Genomic DNA, 21,080 nt, shown 5'->3' with positions numbered 1-21,080 from the left:
TTACATTGGTCGAAAACCAGGGTTTTGATCCCTCTACAGATACACTCTGCACTCTCGATGTGGAGTCTCTTTACACTAACATCCCCCAACGAGAGGCTTTGCTCGTCATTGAAGAAACTTTAGAGACACGCATCAGACCACACGCAGTTCCAACTATTTTTATTTTACAACTTCTTGAGATCTGCCTGACCAGGAATTTCTTTTTGTTTGACGGGCATTTCTATCAGCAGACTAAAGGAACATCGATGGGGGCAGTTTTTGCCCCGAATCTGGCGATCCTTTACATGAATGCTCTGGAGACGAACTGTATACTGGTCCCACTCAATCCTTTTTTCTCTGCCCTGTCACACTGGAAAAGATACATAGACGATATTTTCCTTATTTGGCATGACACCCAGGCAATGCTCGAAAATTTCCTTCATTGGCTGAACAACAACTGTGGTGGTTTGAAATTTACACTCACACATAACAAAATTTCCATTCCTTTTCTTGACCTCAATATAATTCACAGAGACGGGATTCTGGTGACTAGCCTGTTCAGAAAACCAACTGAGCGCAATACTCTGTTGAAATACAACAGTAACCATCCGAGAGCTCTTAGAGACTCCCTTCCCTATTCTCAGTATCTCCGCATCAGACGCAATTGCACTCTTAAGGAGGATTATTTCAGGGAAGCCAAAGTACTAAGCAACAAACTGACCTCCAGAGGCTACCCCAAAAGACTGATCTGGAATTCCCTCAAAAGAGCCTGGTACTGTCCCAGGGACACTCTCTTGGAACCCAAAAACAAGAAATCAGAGAATCGCATAGTATGCGTGACAACTTTTTCCCTCTCCTCACACAAACTACGGAAAAGCATTCTAAAACATTGGAGCGTAGTCAATGCTGGAATACTGAACCTAGAGAAACCTCTCTTTGCCTTTAAGAAAAACAAAAACATTAAGGACCACTTGGTCAGAGCAGCTCTTCCCAGCACCACAAACACTGGTACCCTTCATGACCATTGGTCGTTACCCTCTTTGACTGGTCATAATAAATGTGGCAATTGTTCAGTATGTGGTTTCACCAATGACTGCAAGGAATTTGTATATGGTAATATACGTAAACCACTCACACAATTCAGTAATTGTAACACCTGTAATGTGATTTATGCTATCTTTTGTCCCTGCGATATGATCTACATAGGTCAGACCACACAAAAAATTCGGGTACGAATCTGCCAACATAGAAGCAGATTAAGATGCAAAACTCCGAACGCTCCATTGGTTGAACATTTTGAGGCCAAGGGCCACTCTGAGAATGAAATACGCTGGACAGTAATCTCTGTAGTGAAGATCCCACCCAGGGGCGCCGATCTCGCCCAACTGTTAAACAAAGAGGAATTGAAATGGATTCTCAAAACAGGAAGCATACACAGTGGGCTGAATCGCCTTGAGGACTGGACCTCATTACTATGAACTTTTTTGGATTCATTTTCTGAACAATGATTTAATACCCACTCTTGTTCACACCCCCGTGGGTTCTACACCAGGCTCCATGACTAATGTCAATCGTTACCCATCACTGGTTGTCTGATGATCATTGTTCCACATAATTCTCATGTTTCATCTATATGTATGTACAGACTGTAAATTCCTTGTATATTGCGTTTTGCGTTTATTATTCATTTTCTCACTGAAATTCCTTTTCTTTCCACTCGTCCCGCTATCGCCGGCCACTTTTTTCACTATTTTATTACCCTTCCAACATGGCGCCTTGGTTCTACCAACAATTGCCTTCACTCGCACGGCGTTGTTCCTTGGTCACATGACACCATGTGACCACCCACATGACCTGCCACACCATGTGACTTCTCACATGACCTGAAACACCTACATTAGGCAGTTTCACCTTTCTGCCCCCACAGTTGATCCGGCATCGTCCGTTCACACTGCATGGCCACGGAACCCATTTCTGCAAGTTGACTGAGGTAAGCCCTCCCACCAAGCACTCACGATCCAGATGTCCCGCTGCTCATACTTGGACCCATACTTATTGCTTTCACTTTCCTTCATTAGACCTATCCGTGTCCTTCCTCCCGGAACAAATGTCCGTAGGTAAGCCCTTCATTCGCTGCACGCCCTACGCATTCACTTCCACACTTCGCCCTTCTTATGTTTTTCTATTATTTCACAGGCATTGTCCTACCGTAAACTCGTACCCTTATCTCAACGGTACCTTTCCGTGATTCGCCATCTTTTTCGTTGCCTCCATGGCAACATGAGGTAATTCCCTATTCACTTATCCCCTCTTCACCTTCGTTCCCCACCACCCCTCTTCACTTAACGTCCTCGTACGCCTCACGGGTCCACATCGTACCGCGCATCTAGTGACTATCGAACCACGGCTGTCCTAAATGTCTTTTTTAATTTAACAAATTTCTAACGTAACCTTTGAAATCGCCTATCTTTCATATTTCTGTTTAGACATTAGTCGCCATCAAACAACCACTTGCGATGTCACTTTTACATAAGAATGCACACCTGAATGAGCACCTGATCTGACGCAGTACCTGGTTGATGCGAAATGTATTGTTTTTATTGTAATCACCAATTGATTATTATTTTCCATTTTTTTCCCTTCCCTCCCCTTTATTATGTTTTTTCCACATTTATGTTGGTTGTACGTTTGCCTTATGTCTAATGTTTACTCAGGCATTCCAAATAAGGGCAATTTAACTAAATTAGTCCTGATGATGATCCTGTATCTTTCCCATAAGGATCGAAACGCCGTCGACTCTGTTGCCCACCCTACACCATAAATATTGCTGTATGTAATATAGTGTGAAGGTGGCAGTCTGAATATCAGATGTTTCGCTATTCATTATCTGTCACAGAAACATCACTGTAATTGCCTGAATGTGTTTTGTCATTTTCTGTTTACTCGGTATGTAAGTCAGAGGATACAGGCTTGTGTCCCACCGAATTCTACTTACATTTCCCTGTTCACTGTCAAGAATTTCTACTTATTAAAGTTGCCATGCCCGGCTGGACACTGGCTAAAATATAGTTTCAATTTTGACTATATTCATTTTCTGCTCTATCGTTTGGTTTCAGGGACCACTGTTTCCTGTAATACGTTTTTTGTTCTCATGGGCAAACGTGGATTGCGCATAATATAGGCTTGTCTCATGGATTGCGGTCTTGTTGGACAAGAAGGGGCGCCCAAAGCTCTATCCTGATAGTGATGAAATCCTACTGTCTTTACTGGGTGCTAAGCAAAACTAGTGCAGTGGTGGGAACATGCTCTGTAGTGGTTAGTAGAAGTGAACAGGTGCTTTTTACCTGTGTCACTGAAGTAAGGCTTAGAGGCTCGCACATTTAAAGTTCTCTTGTGTGCTTAACTCACCCTTGGCCTACATCGGTTGGTGTGTAGTGCTGCGCAGTGCATGTGTGATGGACAGGTGCTGAGTGTGTGTATGCCTGTGAATGGTACAATAAGGGGATAATGCAGTATTTTGCAGTATGTGTATGGTATACGCATGTGCTGGATTTATGTGTGCCTCTGAGTGGTGCAATACATAAAGGATGTAGTACTGTACAGTGTGTGATTGTTGTGTGTATGTGCTGGGTGTATGTGTGTCTGCAAGTGGTACAATCCATGTCTGACTCTGAGTTCCATTGTGCTTGGTATTATAACAATGCCTGCATATAGCATGGACTTGTCACTGACTTTATTGGTATTCAGCACTATCAGTTCCTCTTTTTAGTGTAATTACTCTCCATGTTCTGAGCTTTAGTATATGGCGAAGGATTCTTCATGATACTTCAGTATTGATTGCTCTGTAATGTTTGTTACAATTTCTAGCCCTGAAGAAGTAGATTGGACAATATTTATCTAGCGACAAAACACATTTTTGCTAGCTTGTGAAGAAATTTCTTTTTTTTTTTAAATCAGGAATGTGACGGTTATAATTTGACAAAGTATAATGAAAACATTTCATATGGAGGTTGGAACTGTCATCTTTTGGTGGATTGCTCAGGTGTTATCCCTCTTCTGCATGGACATTGCTCCTTTTGAGGATAAAATAGGTGGCTTTTCCTCACCCTGAAGCACCCGGCCTCTTGTCTAGTATTATATATTTTAGACTGTTCATCTTAGTATTATTATTAGTAATGCTTACAGTGCTGGCTTGCCCACTTTATACGGATGAATGTGCATGCTTTTTTGGGTGAGCTGCTGTTTCTGAGCGGAAGTGCCCGTCTAGAGAATTTGTTGGGGCTTACTAAAGGGAATACGTAGTATCACTGTTTTATGGTAATCCATTTGTTGAACATGATTTAAAGAGCATGTGCTAATTATGTATCTATTTAATGTTTTATGGTTTAATTTCTGTACTAAGTTTATATGACTACTAGCTTGTTAAATTAGCTTTTACATTTACTGTATGTAAAAAGTGTAACCACATAAGGATGACAGAGAGCCACTGGGGTTCAGGACAACGAAGAGGAAATCCGGGTCTGTCGAAGATAAGCTCGAAAAAACATTTACAAAGAGAATGGCTAAGCTGGGTCCAAACCACTTGGAAAACATTCTAAAAGAAAGTCGCCAAAATATATATTCATGAACACATAGCAAACATAAGCTTAATACATATTTGTTTTGGATGTCGATTACACGGATCATTGGCAGCACAGTAAACACTGAGGTAACATAAGTCGCAGAAGGATTGGTCGAAATGCGGGACAGCTGGATTTCTTAATCAGGATGCTCAGATCACTATGTATGATACTTTAAACAGTAAAGTATGGGGAGCACTAACTATGCTACAGTCCCTTTCTGAAGTGGCCCAGTATTTCCAGAACTCACTAAGTTTGTGAGTTTCTGGTTCATGGTCTGTGCCCACATGGTGGGGCTTTCATGAATCAGTTCTACTGAGCCAGGTTGTCTAACTAGAGTTGACACCTACCTTGCTAATGTCAATGCTTATGTATTTGCATAAGAACACGTACACTTGACATGTAAAATATTCAGAAATGGCAATGTTTTGTTAAAAGATCACAGGACAGAATACAATCACACTACAAAATTTGTCACTCAAAAGTGTAATTTATAAAGAAAAGAGTTCATAAGCCCACTTACTACACCACCAGTGCTTAATTTGTAAAAGAAGAAGTGCTGGTGCCCAAATGATTGCTTATAAGCCTGTGGTCATCACTATTGAATATCGGGGTCCCGAATGTTTAGGCTTTGTAATCTTGATTCCACATCATGCCTCTTTGATCCACCAGATATTCCCTGCCCCTTTATCTCACTCTTTCTGATTCTTGTTCATTTTTGGTTGCTTTCTTTGTCACTTTTTTTTCGTCTTTCTCTTTGTTTTCCTTTCCTGGTTTGTGTTTTTCTCTCTCTTGCTCTGGGTCAAAGTGTGATGAGGAAAAATAAGTGCTGTCCCCAAAAATGAGTGCCCGTGGGACGAATCTGCAACCACCAGCTCAGATAAGTTCTGCACCAGCCATTCTAGGACTTGGGGCCCTGCTGCCTCATGCATCTCACCCCTCCATGCTCATGGTTTGGAACATTCTCTTTTGCACATGCTTCAAGAAAACTGTTCCAGCGCTGAATACCAAATCCCCTTTCTACGTCACAGACCACAGATCACTTCAACCACATTCATTCACTCATTCACTGGTGGGGCCCATAACACCATTCATTCATTCTTCTTTAGATCTATGGTACTCGAGAGGGGATCCTTTTATTCCTTGCGCTGGAAATAGGAGGAAATGCACAAATCCCTGATGAGTAATAAGTTCACCTATTCCTCCCTACCTCACCAGGGTCTAAACTTTTAACCTAGCAGTTCCTCCCATGGATAGGCCATGGATCAGCTGAGTTGCTGGGAAGAGCGACACTTAATTCTTCTAGACAATATACATCAATACACTTCTAAATAATAACCTGCACAGTTCTTATAATGAATTGAAATATTTATCTAAATAAAGCATAAGATAATCATAAAGCATTCAATATTTTGATTCGCATATTTACCTAATCTGGCTAAATAACGTCCTCTATGTCAAATTCAGATCTTTCGTCTCTATGCCCATAAATCGATGAATCAGTTCGTAAATTAATTGGGCATCTGATCAGTCCATCAGAGTCTCTGGCAAGCAGCTGTCCAGCAGTGTCACCGTCCTCTCCGTCAGCATAACGTCAGGGAAAACAAGCTTTTTGACCCTCTCTAGTCTACTTCTTTTATAGTAAAATCAACAACAAAATGTTACAATACATGTTTTAAAACAAATTTGATTGGTGGAACCAGGATCATTCTTCCTGATTCCCATGCGCTCAATGTTTCTTTAGATGTAATTCTCATTTTATTAATAATTTGCAACAGTTACTTGTTCATTCAGGGCATTTTGGTTCTCATACGGGTTTGTGTCCATGGTGTCATCAATTATAACAGTTCTTAGTTTAAGGAAGTCCATTGTCTGAAGATTGGCACCCATCCCGGTGCGACCTTCACGGGTACAGTCTGCCTGGGGTCAGGACGAGGTTATTGTTGCTCATCTTTTAGCGCAGGCGCACTTCACCCAGTGACTTCTGTATATCGTCTGTCCGTCAAAAATAGGGATGGCAGCCATTTTGTGGCCACTCCAGAAAGGTCAACTTAAGCAAAGAAACACAAAACGTAATTAATACATGGAAGTGACTATTAAAATGTTTTTCCCTCACTAAACCCTTTATGTGTGTGTATTTATCTAGCAAAAGCAACATGCATTGCGGTTTATACTCACGTTTTGAAGCACAATTCACAAATCACATCACAAAAGCAACATATAACATGCTAATTCTAAATATCTCACATGAGTATGCATACGAAAATTAGTTTACGTATCAATCAGGCCATGCAAATGCGATTCCCACGTGTATTTTCAAATTAGTAATGTTGATTATTCAAACACAGCAAACCATTAATACTATTAATATTAATCAGTTATTCGTTTTAATTTTAACACGATAAAATGGAGGAGGTATACGAATTTTAAGGAAAACCTCACTCCAGCACTTCAAGGACAATAAGACTTATAATCATGCCAAAACATAAGTTATTTGAAATTCGCTGATCAAAATAAATCACAGTGTTGTAAGTGTGGTAGACGTCTATATGATGCAGTTTTGTATCAGAAATCTTCAAATACCTACGTAGTTGCATACAAAATATGTTCTGATATTAACAGGAAAAGTAGATCCCACAATAAAGCACTTAATGGAAAGAGCAATAGGAATACAGTTGTGAATATGTGTTGCTTTTGTAAAGCGTTGTATCTTTCTTCTCGACCATGTTCTAGCACATTGTGGAGGCACAGAGAGAGAGACTGCTAATTTGGCATCAAAGTCTCATAAAATATCATGTTTGTCTCTTGCAGATGGACCATATGGTCTCACAGTCAACTCGGACAAAGGACTGAAATTTGGGGAGGTGTTCACGGTTGACGTCGGAGAGGTCATTTTGTTTGATTGCACGGCCGACTCAAATCCACCAAATGTTTATTCCTGGATCCGTAGAGGTGACAACACGACCCATGTCATCAAGCAGGGACCGCACTTTGAGGTTCTGTCTGATAAGGTGACAAGGAAGACTACCGATTACACCTGCAGGGCCTACAACAATGTGACTGGGAAAGGTGAAGAAACACAGTTTACAGTAATAATTACTTCCAGAGGTAAGTCACATTGAAAGAAGGATATTTATAGTTGGCCGTCAAGCAGCACATGATGGTTTTCTTCTGTGAACAAATTTTCAAAACACAAGGGGACATGAGAGAATAGCACCTGCTGAGTGACGAGTCCGCTCCATCTGTCCCAGCTGGTGTTTTTAAATCTGCAGCACAAGAAAATAGAAATTATCCACATTTTCTGCTTTTCCTACTCCTTAAGAGAACTTTTGGAAATAGGACTCTGGTATCCTAATGCTACCCAGGCCGCGGGGGCCTGGCTGGTCCATCTGCCACTTTACCAAATTGTATTTCAGAATGTTGAACACAAAATTCTTGTGCTATAAAAATATTACTAAATATTGTGAAGGTAAATGCACATAAGCAAATATAAATGTACTTTTCTTAACTCCACATCCACTTACCTTGAAGATAGATATATTGTCAAGGTACTTAGATGTAAATATTAAGAACAGTGAATCTATGCATACCTCTAGGTTTACCTTAACAATGTTTTAGTAGTCGATATTCTGGGTAAGATATTTTTGTAGCACACTTTTTGGTAATCGATATTCTGGTAGAATACTACTCTGGCTGTTCCCTGGTAAGCTGCAGACTATTGGTCTTCTTTCAGAGAAGGGTGCCTGCTGTGACCCAAACATGAAAGCCCTCCTGGCTCCGCTCTAGTCTCAGCCGCCTACAATGAGGTGCTTATTTGAAAGGTTTTGGCAGTGCTGGTTTTGGTTTCCAGTCTGGGTCTGATACCTTCTTGTGCTACATGAGCAGGACGAGGCTAGCTCTGTTGATGCTAGTAATAAAGTGCATTCAGATGTCTGGTAGAACATGCATCACAAAAATACCGTGTGGACAGAATATTGTGTCAAAAACGTCCAGGACCAAAATATCGAGAAGGTAAGGGCAAGTAGGTAAGATTTACCATTCTTAACTCCACATCTGCGTACCTTGCAGAAATTTATATCATCAAGGTACATATATGTGGAGTTGTATAGTAAACCTTTGCTTTTCCGTAGAAACTTTCCTTGACAATATTTTTTTCCTCTATATTCTTGACACAATATTTTGTCCAAACAATATTTTTCCCCCTATATTTTGTGCAAACATTGTTTTTTTCCTGTTAGCGAGTCTTCTTCTGATTTTTCTGCCTCTGGTCGCACAGCCCAGTATCTCTCATGTTTATTTTATTTAACGTATCTCTTCTTTTTTCTATCCAAAGCATGTTAACTCGGTCGGATTGAGTTTATCAGATAGTGTAACCACCCGTTTGGCCTGCAGACAGAAGTGCGTCATCTGTTATGAAAGTAAACATGGCTGACAGGTGCCCATTGTTCGCAGGTTTAGCTCACAGCAAACAAGGCATCTCTATGGTTTCAGACACCTCGAGCGGATCCGAGGCCACAGTACACTACAATGCAGCAAATGGTACAGTTTCAAATACAAACTGAAATTGCGACTAGAAGGGGAAAGGGTAAATACAGCTGTAGCTTGCAATGGAAAATGATTTATTTCGTTTTGGAGAAAGACTAACTATATAATGAAACCCCGTGATGAGTACAAAACGGCCCCTGAAATTACACCTGTACAGCCATTTATTTATCATTTTTTGCCCGACTGGAAAATGGGCAAAAAGCGAGGAAAGAACAGGGTTATGCTAGTAAACTGTTGAGATGAACACAGGTGGATTGTTTAATCAGCTGTACTGTTTTAAAAAAAAATTTGTACAGAAAATACATCTGTATTTATGGAATATGAAATTACAATGGACGCAGCATCACCTATATAAAATATCAATGTTTGCCATAAAAACAGGCATTTTGAGCTTAACCTATGCCCAGCATCACCTGCTTTAGGCATCGATTCGTTGGCAACTGGCAAAATAAAGAAAATGACCCATGAGTGGACTGCATAGTTACAAGATCCTTCTTTTTTTGCAAATCAAGACACATGGGCGCCCAATAATAAAGGGTTTAATGAGTATGTGAAGTAGTGCTACACAAGTACTTTTTCACGTGCTCATAAATGCCTTTGTAAATTGACCCCAAAGTGCCCAACTCCCTATTAGTAAAAGAGCCAACAGTGCACCTTTTGAACATGAGTATTCCATGAATACACCATAACTATACACACCAGCATTGTCAGCAGATACTCACACTGTGTGACCTGCAATGTCATCTTTGTTTCTTCTCCCCACAGTTTTGGGTGAGAAGTATCTAAAGTGCTGCACTGCCCCATGTTCAAGGGCGGATGCTGTATTGTATTCTTAGGTCGAGCCTAAGACAGTGCTTGCTCTGTCTCAAGACCTGTTGTAATCTCTTCTGTGGGCTTTTGCAACACTGATCATTACCATTGGTTCCTTGCTGGGCCATTCAGAAATGCAGCCTTCTTATTGGTGCATTCATTGTTTTTGTCCCTCCTTTGAGAGCCTGGGCGATTTTACTCATTTTTTGTTTTTGTTTTGGGTCAGCCATCACAACATGTGGAGCCATGGTTCCTCCTGGTTGGCCATCCCTTCCCAGATGTGTTTTTCACCGTTATTCCAGGATCACAGCGTGCGTGTGCCTCTTTCTGTAGCCCTCTGCTTGTTAGGTCTCGTGAGCCAAAGGCTCGAAGAGACATTTTATATGTGGGATTTTCGAAGTGCTACCCACATTTTTGGCTGGCCTAAACCTTGAGTGCACGATCACATGCACGTGCACAGCTGCTCCCACTCCCCCCTCCCTTCTCTATAGCTTTGGCTCCTTTGAGCACTTCAAAGGGTCCGCTCCCCCGCCCCCTCGCGCCCACGCTCCGCCGGGCTTGTCTTTCATTTTTTTTTTTACTTTAAGCACGTGCGGCCAATGCTTGTTTTCTCTCCTTGCTTGTATCCCCAGGATGTTATCCTCTGGTCCGTTGTGGAGGCTGTTTTTGCAAACAGAGTGACATGAAGTGCATGTGTCTGAGCACGCATTCTGAGAGTTTGAAGGGTCTGTTTCCGCTGGGATTTTAACCCTGCAGAAGCATTTTAAAAATAAACCAGATAGTCAGCCCCAGGCCTGACTTGACTTCGAAGCTCTTGACTCCACCCTTCGCCTCACACACACTCCCCTCGCCTCCCCACAACAGAAGCACTATTGGGTAGAAGAAAGCCGCAGTAGGCGGGTATTCCCTCCAAAACAGACTTTTGGCCTTAGAAAGCTAACTCTGAATAGGCCGTGTGTAACAATCTTGGCAAACGTTCAGAGAAAAAAAAAACAGCCTGCAAAACGAAGCGCAATATCTACCCCACACTTGAAATAATTAAAGCAGAGAAACAAGTGGCACGATCATCACATCTGCTGTAGCTTAAACAGTTCACAATTTTGAATGTTCCTCCAATAAGACAATGGCGTCAATAACACGCACTCGTGAAAGACAAAACGTTTTAACCCGCCCCAAATGAAACAACGTTTAAAATAGCATTAGCATCTATAAGGAATGTAGTTGTCTAAAAAGAAATGCTCCGCAGTATGATTGTCGTCATTATTTTGGCTGTACATGTTCATTAGTACAGAAATGCAAAAGGGTTTCTCAAGCGTTGAAGGGTAATGTCACGCAAGCATGAATTCATGTCCGTCAGACCGTTTAACATGTATGAATAGGAGATACTGGATACTGAGGACCCGCAAAATATATTTATTTCACCAATTACGAACAACTAAATCACTCATGAGTGACAGATCTCGTAGCATGCATGCGTTGCACAGGCTTTTCGGCCCTCTCCACGCTCACTCGCCATGGCAAAGCTGGTATGACTGGTGGCCCTGCTTCACTCCACGCTTCAGCTTAAACAACGGCGACTGCACATTTCTGTTCTTTGCGTGGTTTGCCCAGCTCCATGCCACCACGGAGACAGTAATTTGCATGGCTCAAATACAAAGGCACGACCTCTTGCCTTTGCCAATGCTTTTCCACTCTGAGATACTGAATTGTTACGGCTCCGCCTCAAGAGGACGGTGGGGACGGGGGTGCATACCTGATTCCTATTCCACGCAGCAGTTTAGCACTGCGCCATTATCTCACGCGGTGCGTCTTTGAAACTACTGTGCTGGCCAAAGGACACCTTTCAGAGATGTTTGGCAATTAAAAACATCTTTCCTCTTACGTGTAAAGGAGGGTCCGAGGGGCTGTCCCTCCTCCTTCCACATACAATCCAGATTATCTCCGGGGGTCAACGTCCACTGAGCTCGGTTCTTTCATCCCAGCAGGGTTGTGATTCCCATCTCAGTGCACTCCCTGCCGGGGTTAGGCCGCTCGCCAGCTGCCCTTTTCAAGTGATAATAGGGCTTCCTGTGCGGCGGGGCGGGGGAGTCACACATTGCAGGCATTCCTTCTTTGGTTCAGGGACCGGCTTCATGAAACCAAATGGAAGTTACCCTCGCATTCAATTTATGTGAACAAAAAATTCCCACAGGCCTGGCTTTTACTCTTAATACTGATGTTCAGCCTTTTTACAAAACTCCCATCCTTGGTAGAGACGAGAATAGAGAAATAGGTATAAGAGCGATTTATAGAGCATCGCACAATTTGGAGAACTGGCGTAAATTCCGTGCATCATGCCTCACGGGTCAACAATTTAGCGAACAGGCCATATCTGCGCTCTCTATATCCTTTGGGCGAGACTGCAAGTCAACATGGGCAGAAACTATCATTTGATCGTTATACAAATCATAATAATTATTTCTACATAATTTGTAAATAATTATGCACTGCGCTGATGTAGTATTAAACCGGTTTCAGTGGCATCTTGTGGTAGACACTGGGGATAGCCTGAAACTGGTAGCCTTGGCGGGGGACGGGCAATGATCGTGATACTCACTCGTGAATGACTCCTCCTCTACCAACAGGTCATCATTAATTAATTTATTTATTTTAAAAGTTTTATATAGCGCTACCTTGACCCGTAGGTATCAGAGCGCTTTACATACATACTGTAAAGAACAAGCATTTGCAATGCAATAGGTCTCGCATTTACGTGAGTTTGAGCTATTGACATTGCCAATAACTATGCCTTTTATTTTTCTTTTCGTTTTAAAAACATAAATAAAAGGCATTGTCAATTACAATGCCAATAGCTTATACTCGTTTAACTGCGAGACCTATTGCATTGCAAATGCTTGTTTTTAGGTCTCGCTGAGCCCCAGCGCTTGCGCTGGCTCGAAGAGACATTTTGTATGTGGGCTCCAAAAAGTGCTACCAGGCCAGCCTAGAGGTACAGTGCATGTGCGCGGGCGCGCGCGCCGCGCTGACTTTCACTTTTGCGACCGCACAGCCGCTTTGATCGCGATCACGGCCAACTCGCGATCGCATGCCTATCTGGCTTTCTCGCGTTCGGCCACCAGGTTTGTTTACATTTGCTGAACCGTGCTCATCCCCTCCCCTACCCCCTCCCTTACCCCCTCCCTTCTCCTACTTCCTCGTTTCCTAAGGTGGTAGTTTTTGCTCCCAATCTAGTACGAAGAGGAATAAAAGGCAAACAAGCTGATTGTTTCTGTGATGTCTGACTTGAATGCCCTTGTGTACATGGTGCAACCCTTCACACACTGCCTCAGGGTCCCCAGTGCTGTAAGAAGGATGAAAAATGTGTAGGGGTCCGGGAGTTCTTAAAGGACTGCTGCCAAAGAAGCAGAACTAAGAATCCTTTATCAGGGGTGTGGCCCATGTAATCAAGGGCATGGCTTAAAACAGGCAACCTAAATCAAGTGTTTCATACAATGTGCTAATTGAAAGTATTTGGGTGCCTCTCTGTGTTTCTGATTATTGTATGCAGACATGTCATACCTAAAACTAGCTAGTCGTAATGGAGTTGAAAGTGCTCTTTAGTTGTATCAGATAAATTAATGACAACAATATTGCTGTGACTATTACAATAGAAAATGTTTCTATTTTAAAAACATGAAAATATGAATTAGACATTAGCAAGGTCTGTGAAATGGGTAGTGGCCTTCGGAGTGTCTCATTCACTCCCACTCTCTCCTTCACACCACTTTCTTCTGCAGGCTCTCTCTCCGTTAGACACTTATGCTCTTTTAATCTCAACATCTCTCTGTAAGCTTCAATGTGCATATCTCACACTTTCCCACAATTACCACTGACACATAAGTGACGGTCGCTTTGTGCGCTCAGCATTAACAAGGATGGAATATTCATACAGCCTACACACCTCAATGACACACTGACCGGCAGTGCGAATAAGCTGCACTGCCTAATCCTAAAATGCAGAACTTTCAACTGTATGCCATCAAAAGCACCCACCCAAAACCTGAGCTCACCAAGACACCTGGAGGTGACTCCGTTCTAACTACTATTACAAAAGTTATGTTTCAGGAAAACAAATTACAGAAACACAAAACGTCTGGAAAAAACAAACTCAGGAAATGAAATATTTAAGTAAAAGATGTGAAATTTAAACAGGGATTGCATCGATGACAAGGAAACCCTTAACGGTTTTTACAGTAATTGATGAAAAAGCAATCAGTCTTTTTGCCAGTAAAGTTAAAGACATTAATGTAGAGCCCAGAATGGAACTGTTACAAAATCCGTTTATAATTGCTGTCAGGTCTGAGACCCAGCAGGACCTGGACGACTTAAAGCTGAGTGCCCTATAGGTTGAAAACCAGTGACACATAAACCATTATTTCCATGATTGATCCACATACCATCAGTAGAATGCAAAACATGGAGACTAATTTCAGCAACCAACTCAAATGGGAAACGAATAGGACGCATGCCTTTATTATTCTTCATAGTCAGTTATGATACCAAGATACAAATACTCTGATACAAGAAAGGATCATAAAAACATATATAGTTGACTATCTCAGAGACATCTAGAAGTCCTATGTGAGTGACCAACAAAATGTTCAGTTCCCTAAAAAAGCTATACGCCAGGGAAACCAATGGGGACCAGATACTACATAAAAGAACAAGCCTTTGCAATGCAATAGGTCTCGCATTTATACGAGTTTGAGCTATTGGCATTGTAAATGACAGTGCCTTTTATTTATGTTTTAAAAAAACCAAACTTAAATAAAAAGCATTGTCATTTACAATGCCAATAGCTCAAACTCGTATAAATGCGAGACCTATTGCATTGCAAATGCTTGTTTTTTTCGCTGTCCAGCTCCAGCGCGTCCTCCCCTATTCCTTTGTTTGTATATATAAAAATATTGTTTCCAGTAAGCAGTGAGGGCTACTGCAAGACTCAGGTGGTTCACACCGTAACCACATTCATTTCAGGATGCTCCTCCTTTTAATGATGTCAAGCCTCCATAGTGTTGCTTGTTTTATTTATTGAACGAGCGCGGCAAGCCTCTGTTGGATGAGTGGCAGCCGTGTCTTTCGTTTGTTAGTTGTAGATAGGCAGAGGCATTCCGAGGGCGCCTGTTCTGTGCACTTCCCCCACCTCTCCCACTTGTTTTATTTTGGTCCTGCATGGTTTAGCGTCGCACAGCATGTAAAATATTAAAGTTGAATGCCGCTTTTGAGTTTATATTTTCTTTGAAAGTATTTTCTTTGAAACAATTAGTTGTAACCAATCGGAGGCATTCCGAGGGCGTCTCTTCCGTTCTGTGCACTCCCTCCACCCGTCCCACTTGTTTATTTGGTGTTGTAGCCAATCTACACGCGTTGAAACTGCAACTTCCCTGGAAAGTTTTTTTTTCTTCAGTTACCAAAAACTAAATTGTGTTCTATGTAGTGTAGATCAGAGTTTGCCACGTTGGAGCACTGCAAAGAACAAATATCGCGCAATAATCAGTCCACGCAAGGTACTTTAGCGTAAAAGGCCATTTTATTAGGACAGGGTTGGACAACCATAACCAGAAACATAACACAAATCCCCAACAATCCCCAACAACAACATTCCTCACTACCCATACTCTCCAAGACTCCAACTACTCCATCCCCACTTCACACCGCAACCTTCTCACTTCCATTCGCTTCCTCACTTCTCTTCCAAAACTCCACCATCATCTCCATTCGTCGTCCACTGCTCTGACGCACCCCCACGTTTCCCCAGTATCCCCCTCCCCGGAAGGGTGAGTATGCCCGTCATGGACTCCTCCCCCCTCCCCAATCCGCCCCACACACACACAACCCGTCCTAAACTGGCACGCTGAAAAAACATGACCTCACCAACTAGTCACGTAATTGCCGGGTGGGTGGGTGGCCAACGATCCACTAACTATCCCTCCCTGAGGCGCTGGGGAAAGGAAGAGGAAGGACTTCCTCTTCCTCCCCCTTTTAATCCCTACCTGCGACCCCACCCCTTATCCCACCTCTTCCTCCCCTGTCCTTCCCTTGCGCGAACTCCCCGGGGGAAGACTAGACCGCTGGTCTTACTTCCCCCGGGGGCCTCCTCGCGCAATAATCAGTCCACGCAAGGTACTTTAGCGTAAAAGGCCATTTTATTAGGACAGGGTTGGACAACCATAACCAGAAACATAACACAAATCCCCAACAATCCCCAACAACAACATTCCTCACTACCCATACTGTCCAAGACTCCAACTACTCCATCCCCACTTCACACCGCAACCTTCTCACTTCCATTCGCTTCCTCACTTCTCTTCCAAAACTCCACCATCATCTCCATTCGTCGTCCACTGCTCTGACGCACCCCCACGTTTCCCCAGTATCCCCCTCCCCGGAAGGGTTAGTATGCCCGTCATGGACTCCTCCCCCCTCCCCAATCCACCAACCAGGGAACCCCCGGAGGGCGGTTACCTGCCCCACCCCACACAAGTGCACCTTTCGCCCTCACCTCCTCCTACACCAGATCGACTCATTCCACAGCCCACTGATAAAATCCCTCATCTCCATCATATAGTAAGCGTTTCCCATGTGCGAAAGGTGCACTCCATCGGCCCTAAAAAGCAAGGGCTCTTCGAGCTGCAGACCAGGATGCGCCAGCACCTTGATCCCACAGTCCTCACAAAAAACTCTCATCGCCCTATTTAATTTTCTGCGAGCGCGCTCCACCGCAGCGGGCTTCAACGCCCCCCTCCAAACCCTTCTGGGAATGAACTCTGTCCACACAATACAAGCGCCAGCCAGATTGCGTTTGATCGCTGCCAAGTCCCGCTGCATCAAATAAATCAATGACACCGCTGACTGCCGCACCAGATCGTTCTCTCCCAGGTGAATGACAAGCAGATCCGGACATCCTTGCTGCGAGACCTTCTTCGTGAGCCAAGGCAAAAGTTCCCCCCAGCGCATTCCACTCCTACCCCACCAGAACACCTCATGACTGCAGCTTCTCAGGCCCAGGCTACGCCCGTACACCTGCCTGTCAGAAAACTTGGCAGCCCAATGCACAAATGAATGTCCCACTATCCAGGTAACCGTCTTGGCTCCAGGACCCCCAACACAACCTACGAAGAAAAAAGGAGCATTAGAAACGAGAAAGGTCGCACCAAACGCTCACACAGCCGCCGCGCACCCCTCCGCCCTACTTCCTAACGTACCGCTCACAGCAGCGCGAACGCCATCTACCAATCTTCCTGATCTTATCCCAGGACCAACCCAGCCGTGCCGCCGCCGTCGCGGCGCCGATCCGAAAGGAATGAGTCCCATACCCCGCCGGGTCCCTACCTAAGCGCCGCAACGCCATGCGCATCACCGCCAGTAGTTGGTAAGCCGTGACCCTTTTCCCAGAAGCATGACAGAAAATCTCCCCCACCAGACGGCCGCACTGCCCGCAAAAACCGCTCCACTCCCGCACCGGGCACACTGCCAACTCCCCAGACTCACACAGCCACACCCACGTGCCTCTGCCAACCTGATCCGTCTTGGAACGCCCCAACCATATCCCCAGGTGCCCCCCATCCAAACGTACGTCCTCGAACCTCATCCCCATCCCCCCCTTACCCCCCAGCAACTCCGAAACCCGGAAAGCCCCAAAGAACATCCACGTCATACATAGGCGGAACAACGCCAACTCATACCGATCGTAACACAGAAAACCCAACTCCCCCAACACATCCACCAACAGGTCAAAAGTGATCGCCTCACGCAACGGCGCTCCCCCCCGCCCTCCCCGCTCCCTGGTCCAGCCCATCAGCATCCTGCTCAGCAACTCACCCTTGGCCGGATCAAAACCCAGATAGAGCTTCCCATAGAAGGAAATCCCCGCCAGTTTACCTGCAATCGTCACTGACGACAATCCTCTGTCCATGCAGTGCAACACATAACGCACGACACCCGCCTCACACTCACCCTGAGACATCCGCCACTCCCCCCGCGACCAACCCAAGAACACACACAACTCCACCCATGCCATACGATACGTCCGCCGCGTGGACTCGGCAACAGACTGCTCCACCAGATTCACCACTCTCACTCCCCCCAGCTCCAGATACCCTCCGGCACCTTGGTCTTGGCAAAGTCCGCTCCGGGCGCCAACCTTCGGAAACGCTGCCACTGCGAACGAGACAATGCATCCGCGATGTCATTGCTAACGCCCGGTACATGTTTCGCGCGAAACAGCACATTCAAGCGCAAGCACAGCAGCATGAAACTTCGCAGCAAGCACAGCACTCGCAGGTCCCTCGCCCTCTGATGGTTCACCAAATCCACCACCGTCCTGTTGTCCACATGAAAAAGCACCAAACGGTTCCGGAATTCCTGTCCCCACACCTGCAGCGCCACCAGCAGCGGAAAGAACTCCAGAAACGCAATGCTTCTGCCCTGTGCCAACCAGTGCGCCGGCCACTGCTCCGCACACCACCGACCATCCCAGAAAACTCCAAAGCCGCGCGCCCCAGCCGCATCCGAAAAAATCTGCACCTGCCACACCATGTTGTCATCTGCAAAGTCCAAGGAGACCCCATTGAAGTCACTCAAGAACCCCTGCCACACTCGCAGATCCGCCCGGACACCCACCGAAATCCGCACCCTGTGATGGGGCAACACTGCCCCTGACATGGCCAGCCCCAGTCGCCTGCAAAACGTCCTGCCCGCCCGCACCACTCGGCACGCAAAGTTCAGCAAGCCCAACAAACGCTGGACGGACCTCAAATCGATCTTCCGTTGCACCACAACTTGGCTCAGACAGTCCTGTATCTCCAATACCTTCTGCTGGGGGAGGCGCGCCATCCACTCCACCGAATCCAATTCAATCCCCAGAAACGCCAGACAACAACTGGGCCCAGCCGTCTTCTCCGGCGCCAACGGCACACCAAAATCCCCCGCCATCCTCTGAAAGTGGCCCAAAGCCGCCCCACACTCCCCCGACTGACCTCGGCCTACAAACAAGAAATCATCCAAGTAGTGGGACACCAGCCGGTGCCCCGCTCTGTCAGTGAAGGCCCATTGCAAAAAGGAACTGAAAGTCTCGAAAAGCGCGCAGGAGATCGCGCACCCCATGGGCAAAACCTTGTCCACAAAGATGGCCCCCCCGAACTGCATGCCCAGCAACGAGAAATCCTCCGGGTGAATCGGCAGAAGGCGAAACGCCGACTTGATGTCACACTTGGCCAATTCCGCCCCCCGCCCACACAGCCTCACCAACCCGATCGCATCATCCACCGACGCATACAGCACCCGGGAATCCTCCTCCGCGATGAAATCATTCACCGACCGTCCCTCAGGCCATGACAAATGGTGAATCAAACGAAACTCGCCAGGTTCCTTTTTTGGAACCACCCCCAAAGGGGATATGATGAGTTCAGGTAGCGGCCACGTGTCAAACGGGCCGGCCACGCGACCTTCCAACACCTCCTTGCGCAATTTAGCCTCCACCACCCCCGGCAACTCCTTCGCCGACCGCAAATTCTCTGCCCACCTGCACTCCCGCGGCCCCTGGTACCCCACTCGAAACCCTTCTGTGAATCCCCAAAACAGCCGCAGCGCCGCCGCCCGATCAGGGTAGCGGGAGAGCCACGGACCCATGGCCTCCACACTAACTGGTGTAGGAGCCCTTTGGCCCAGCCTGCCCCCTTCCCTTTGTGACCCGCCATTGCTCGGACGGGGTGGCCAATGTGAAACACTGCGTGACCGGGTGCTTGCCTCCACACTTAGAGCACTCATGTTTAAATCTGCAGGGGTGGCGGGTGCAGAACCCCTTGTTGAAATTCCAACAAGCCCCAGTGGTGGCTCCCCCACTCTTAGCAGGCTGTCCTGTTGCGCCGGCAGCGGCAGCCTGCCCACCCGCTCCCCCAGCTCCACTTGTTCCCCCACCCGCCCCCCCCGAGGCGGGACGGGACTGAAAAGGCCGATAAGCCACCGGAAGGCCACTCGCAGTATGGGTTGCCGCAGAGGACTGCGTGGAGGCCATCCATTGCACCCACAGCTCCTGATCTACCTCTCCCCAGGGCTTGTCAGGGTTGACGCTGACCCGCGCCCGAAATTCCTCATCGTAACTGAGCCAGGCGAAACCCCCAAAATGCATCTGCACTTTTCTGATGATATCCATGTATTTAAACAACGCAATCGCCCTATCCTGATGCTTCTCGCAATAAATACTGGCATAAATCAGGAAGGCCGACGTCCAATTTTCCATATTTACCGGCACCCGCGGCCGCCGTGTCAACTCCCACTCCTCCTCTTTAGACCCCTTTTTCGCCTGAATCTCCCGATGCAACAATTTAAAGACATCCACATACTCGTGTTTCCAAATCCTGCCCCTCGTCTTTTCAGACAGATGGGACCCCAGGGGCATCGCCAACCCCATATAAGGCAGCTTCTTCTTATGTTTCTCTACCCCTTCCTCCTTCTCATCTGCCACCTTCTCCGTCTGAACGCCAGCTCCCACCATCCGCTTCTCATCCCCCTCTGGGGCCGCCGCCTTAGCCGGCACCTTCGGCTGCGCCGTCTCTCCCACCACCCTCACCGACCCATCCCCCACAGACCTACAAGACTTCTTACGCCCCCGCCCGATCCCTTCATCCCACACCCCCCACCATGTGCTCTCACCTGTCAAAGTGCGTGGCACCTCCTGAGCCCGTCCGCCGGGACCCGGGGCTGACACCCTCGCCGCTGGCGCCTTGCTGCAGCTGGCTTTGTTGTCCTGGAAAACACCAAACTTCCGCGTTGCCACCGGCCCCATCACCTCACGCACCTCGCCTTCTTCCAACTCCTCACTTTCCGACTCGTAATCCAGCTCTTCGACCACCACAGGCTCACTGGGCTCCATGCGCACCTCACGCACTACACGCTTCATTCCTTTCCCTTTCTCTCCTTGGGCAAACTCATACTCCGGCGCCGATGATGCGCGCTCCCTCGATGGAGGGCAGGCCGCCGCGGACCCCCCTACTGCTTCTCCCCGGCGTCTGGAGGCGGTCGTGCGCCCCGCCGGCCCACCCCGGCCTCTACCAGCAATCTGTGCTGGCTTGGATCCCCCCCCCCCTC

At 46.2% G+C, this 21,080-nt stretch overlaps 1 protein-coding gene across 11 annotated transcripts in view; it reads left to right on the top strand.

The window, feature by feature from the left end:
• The window catches only part of HEPACAM2 (HEPACAM family member 2), a 474,652-nt gene that overhangs the window by 287,340 nt on the left and 166,232 nt on the right, over positions 1 to 21,080 (top strand). For 10 of the 11 annotated variants that reach the window (XM_085630992.1, XM_085630993.1, XM_085631002.1 and 7 more), the window contains one exon: positions 7,410 to 7,706. The exons of the other annotated variant lie outside the window; for it this stretch is intronic. In XM_085630992.1, coding sequence (XP_085487118.1) covers positions 7,410 to 7,706 — 297 coding nt within the window. The remainder of the gene's footprint in view (positions 1 to 7,409; positions 7,707 to 21,080) is intronic. 11 annotated transcript variants of the gene reach the window in all.

This window comes from Triturus cristatus, chromosome 10, assembly GCF_964204655.1.
Source record: "Triturus cristatus chromosome 10, aTriCri1.1, whole genome shotgun sequence".
NCBI classification, from domain to species: Eukaryota; Metazoa; Chordata; class Amphibia; order Caudata; family Salamandridae; genus Triturus; species Triturus cristatus.
This window is presented reverse-complemented; position numbering and strand designations above follow the sequence as displayed.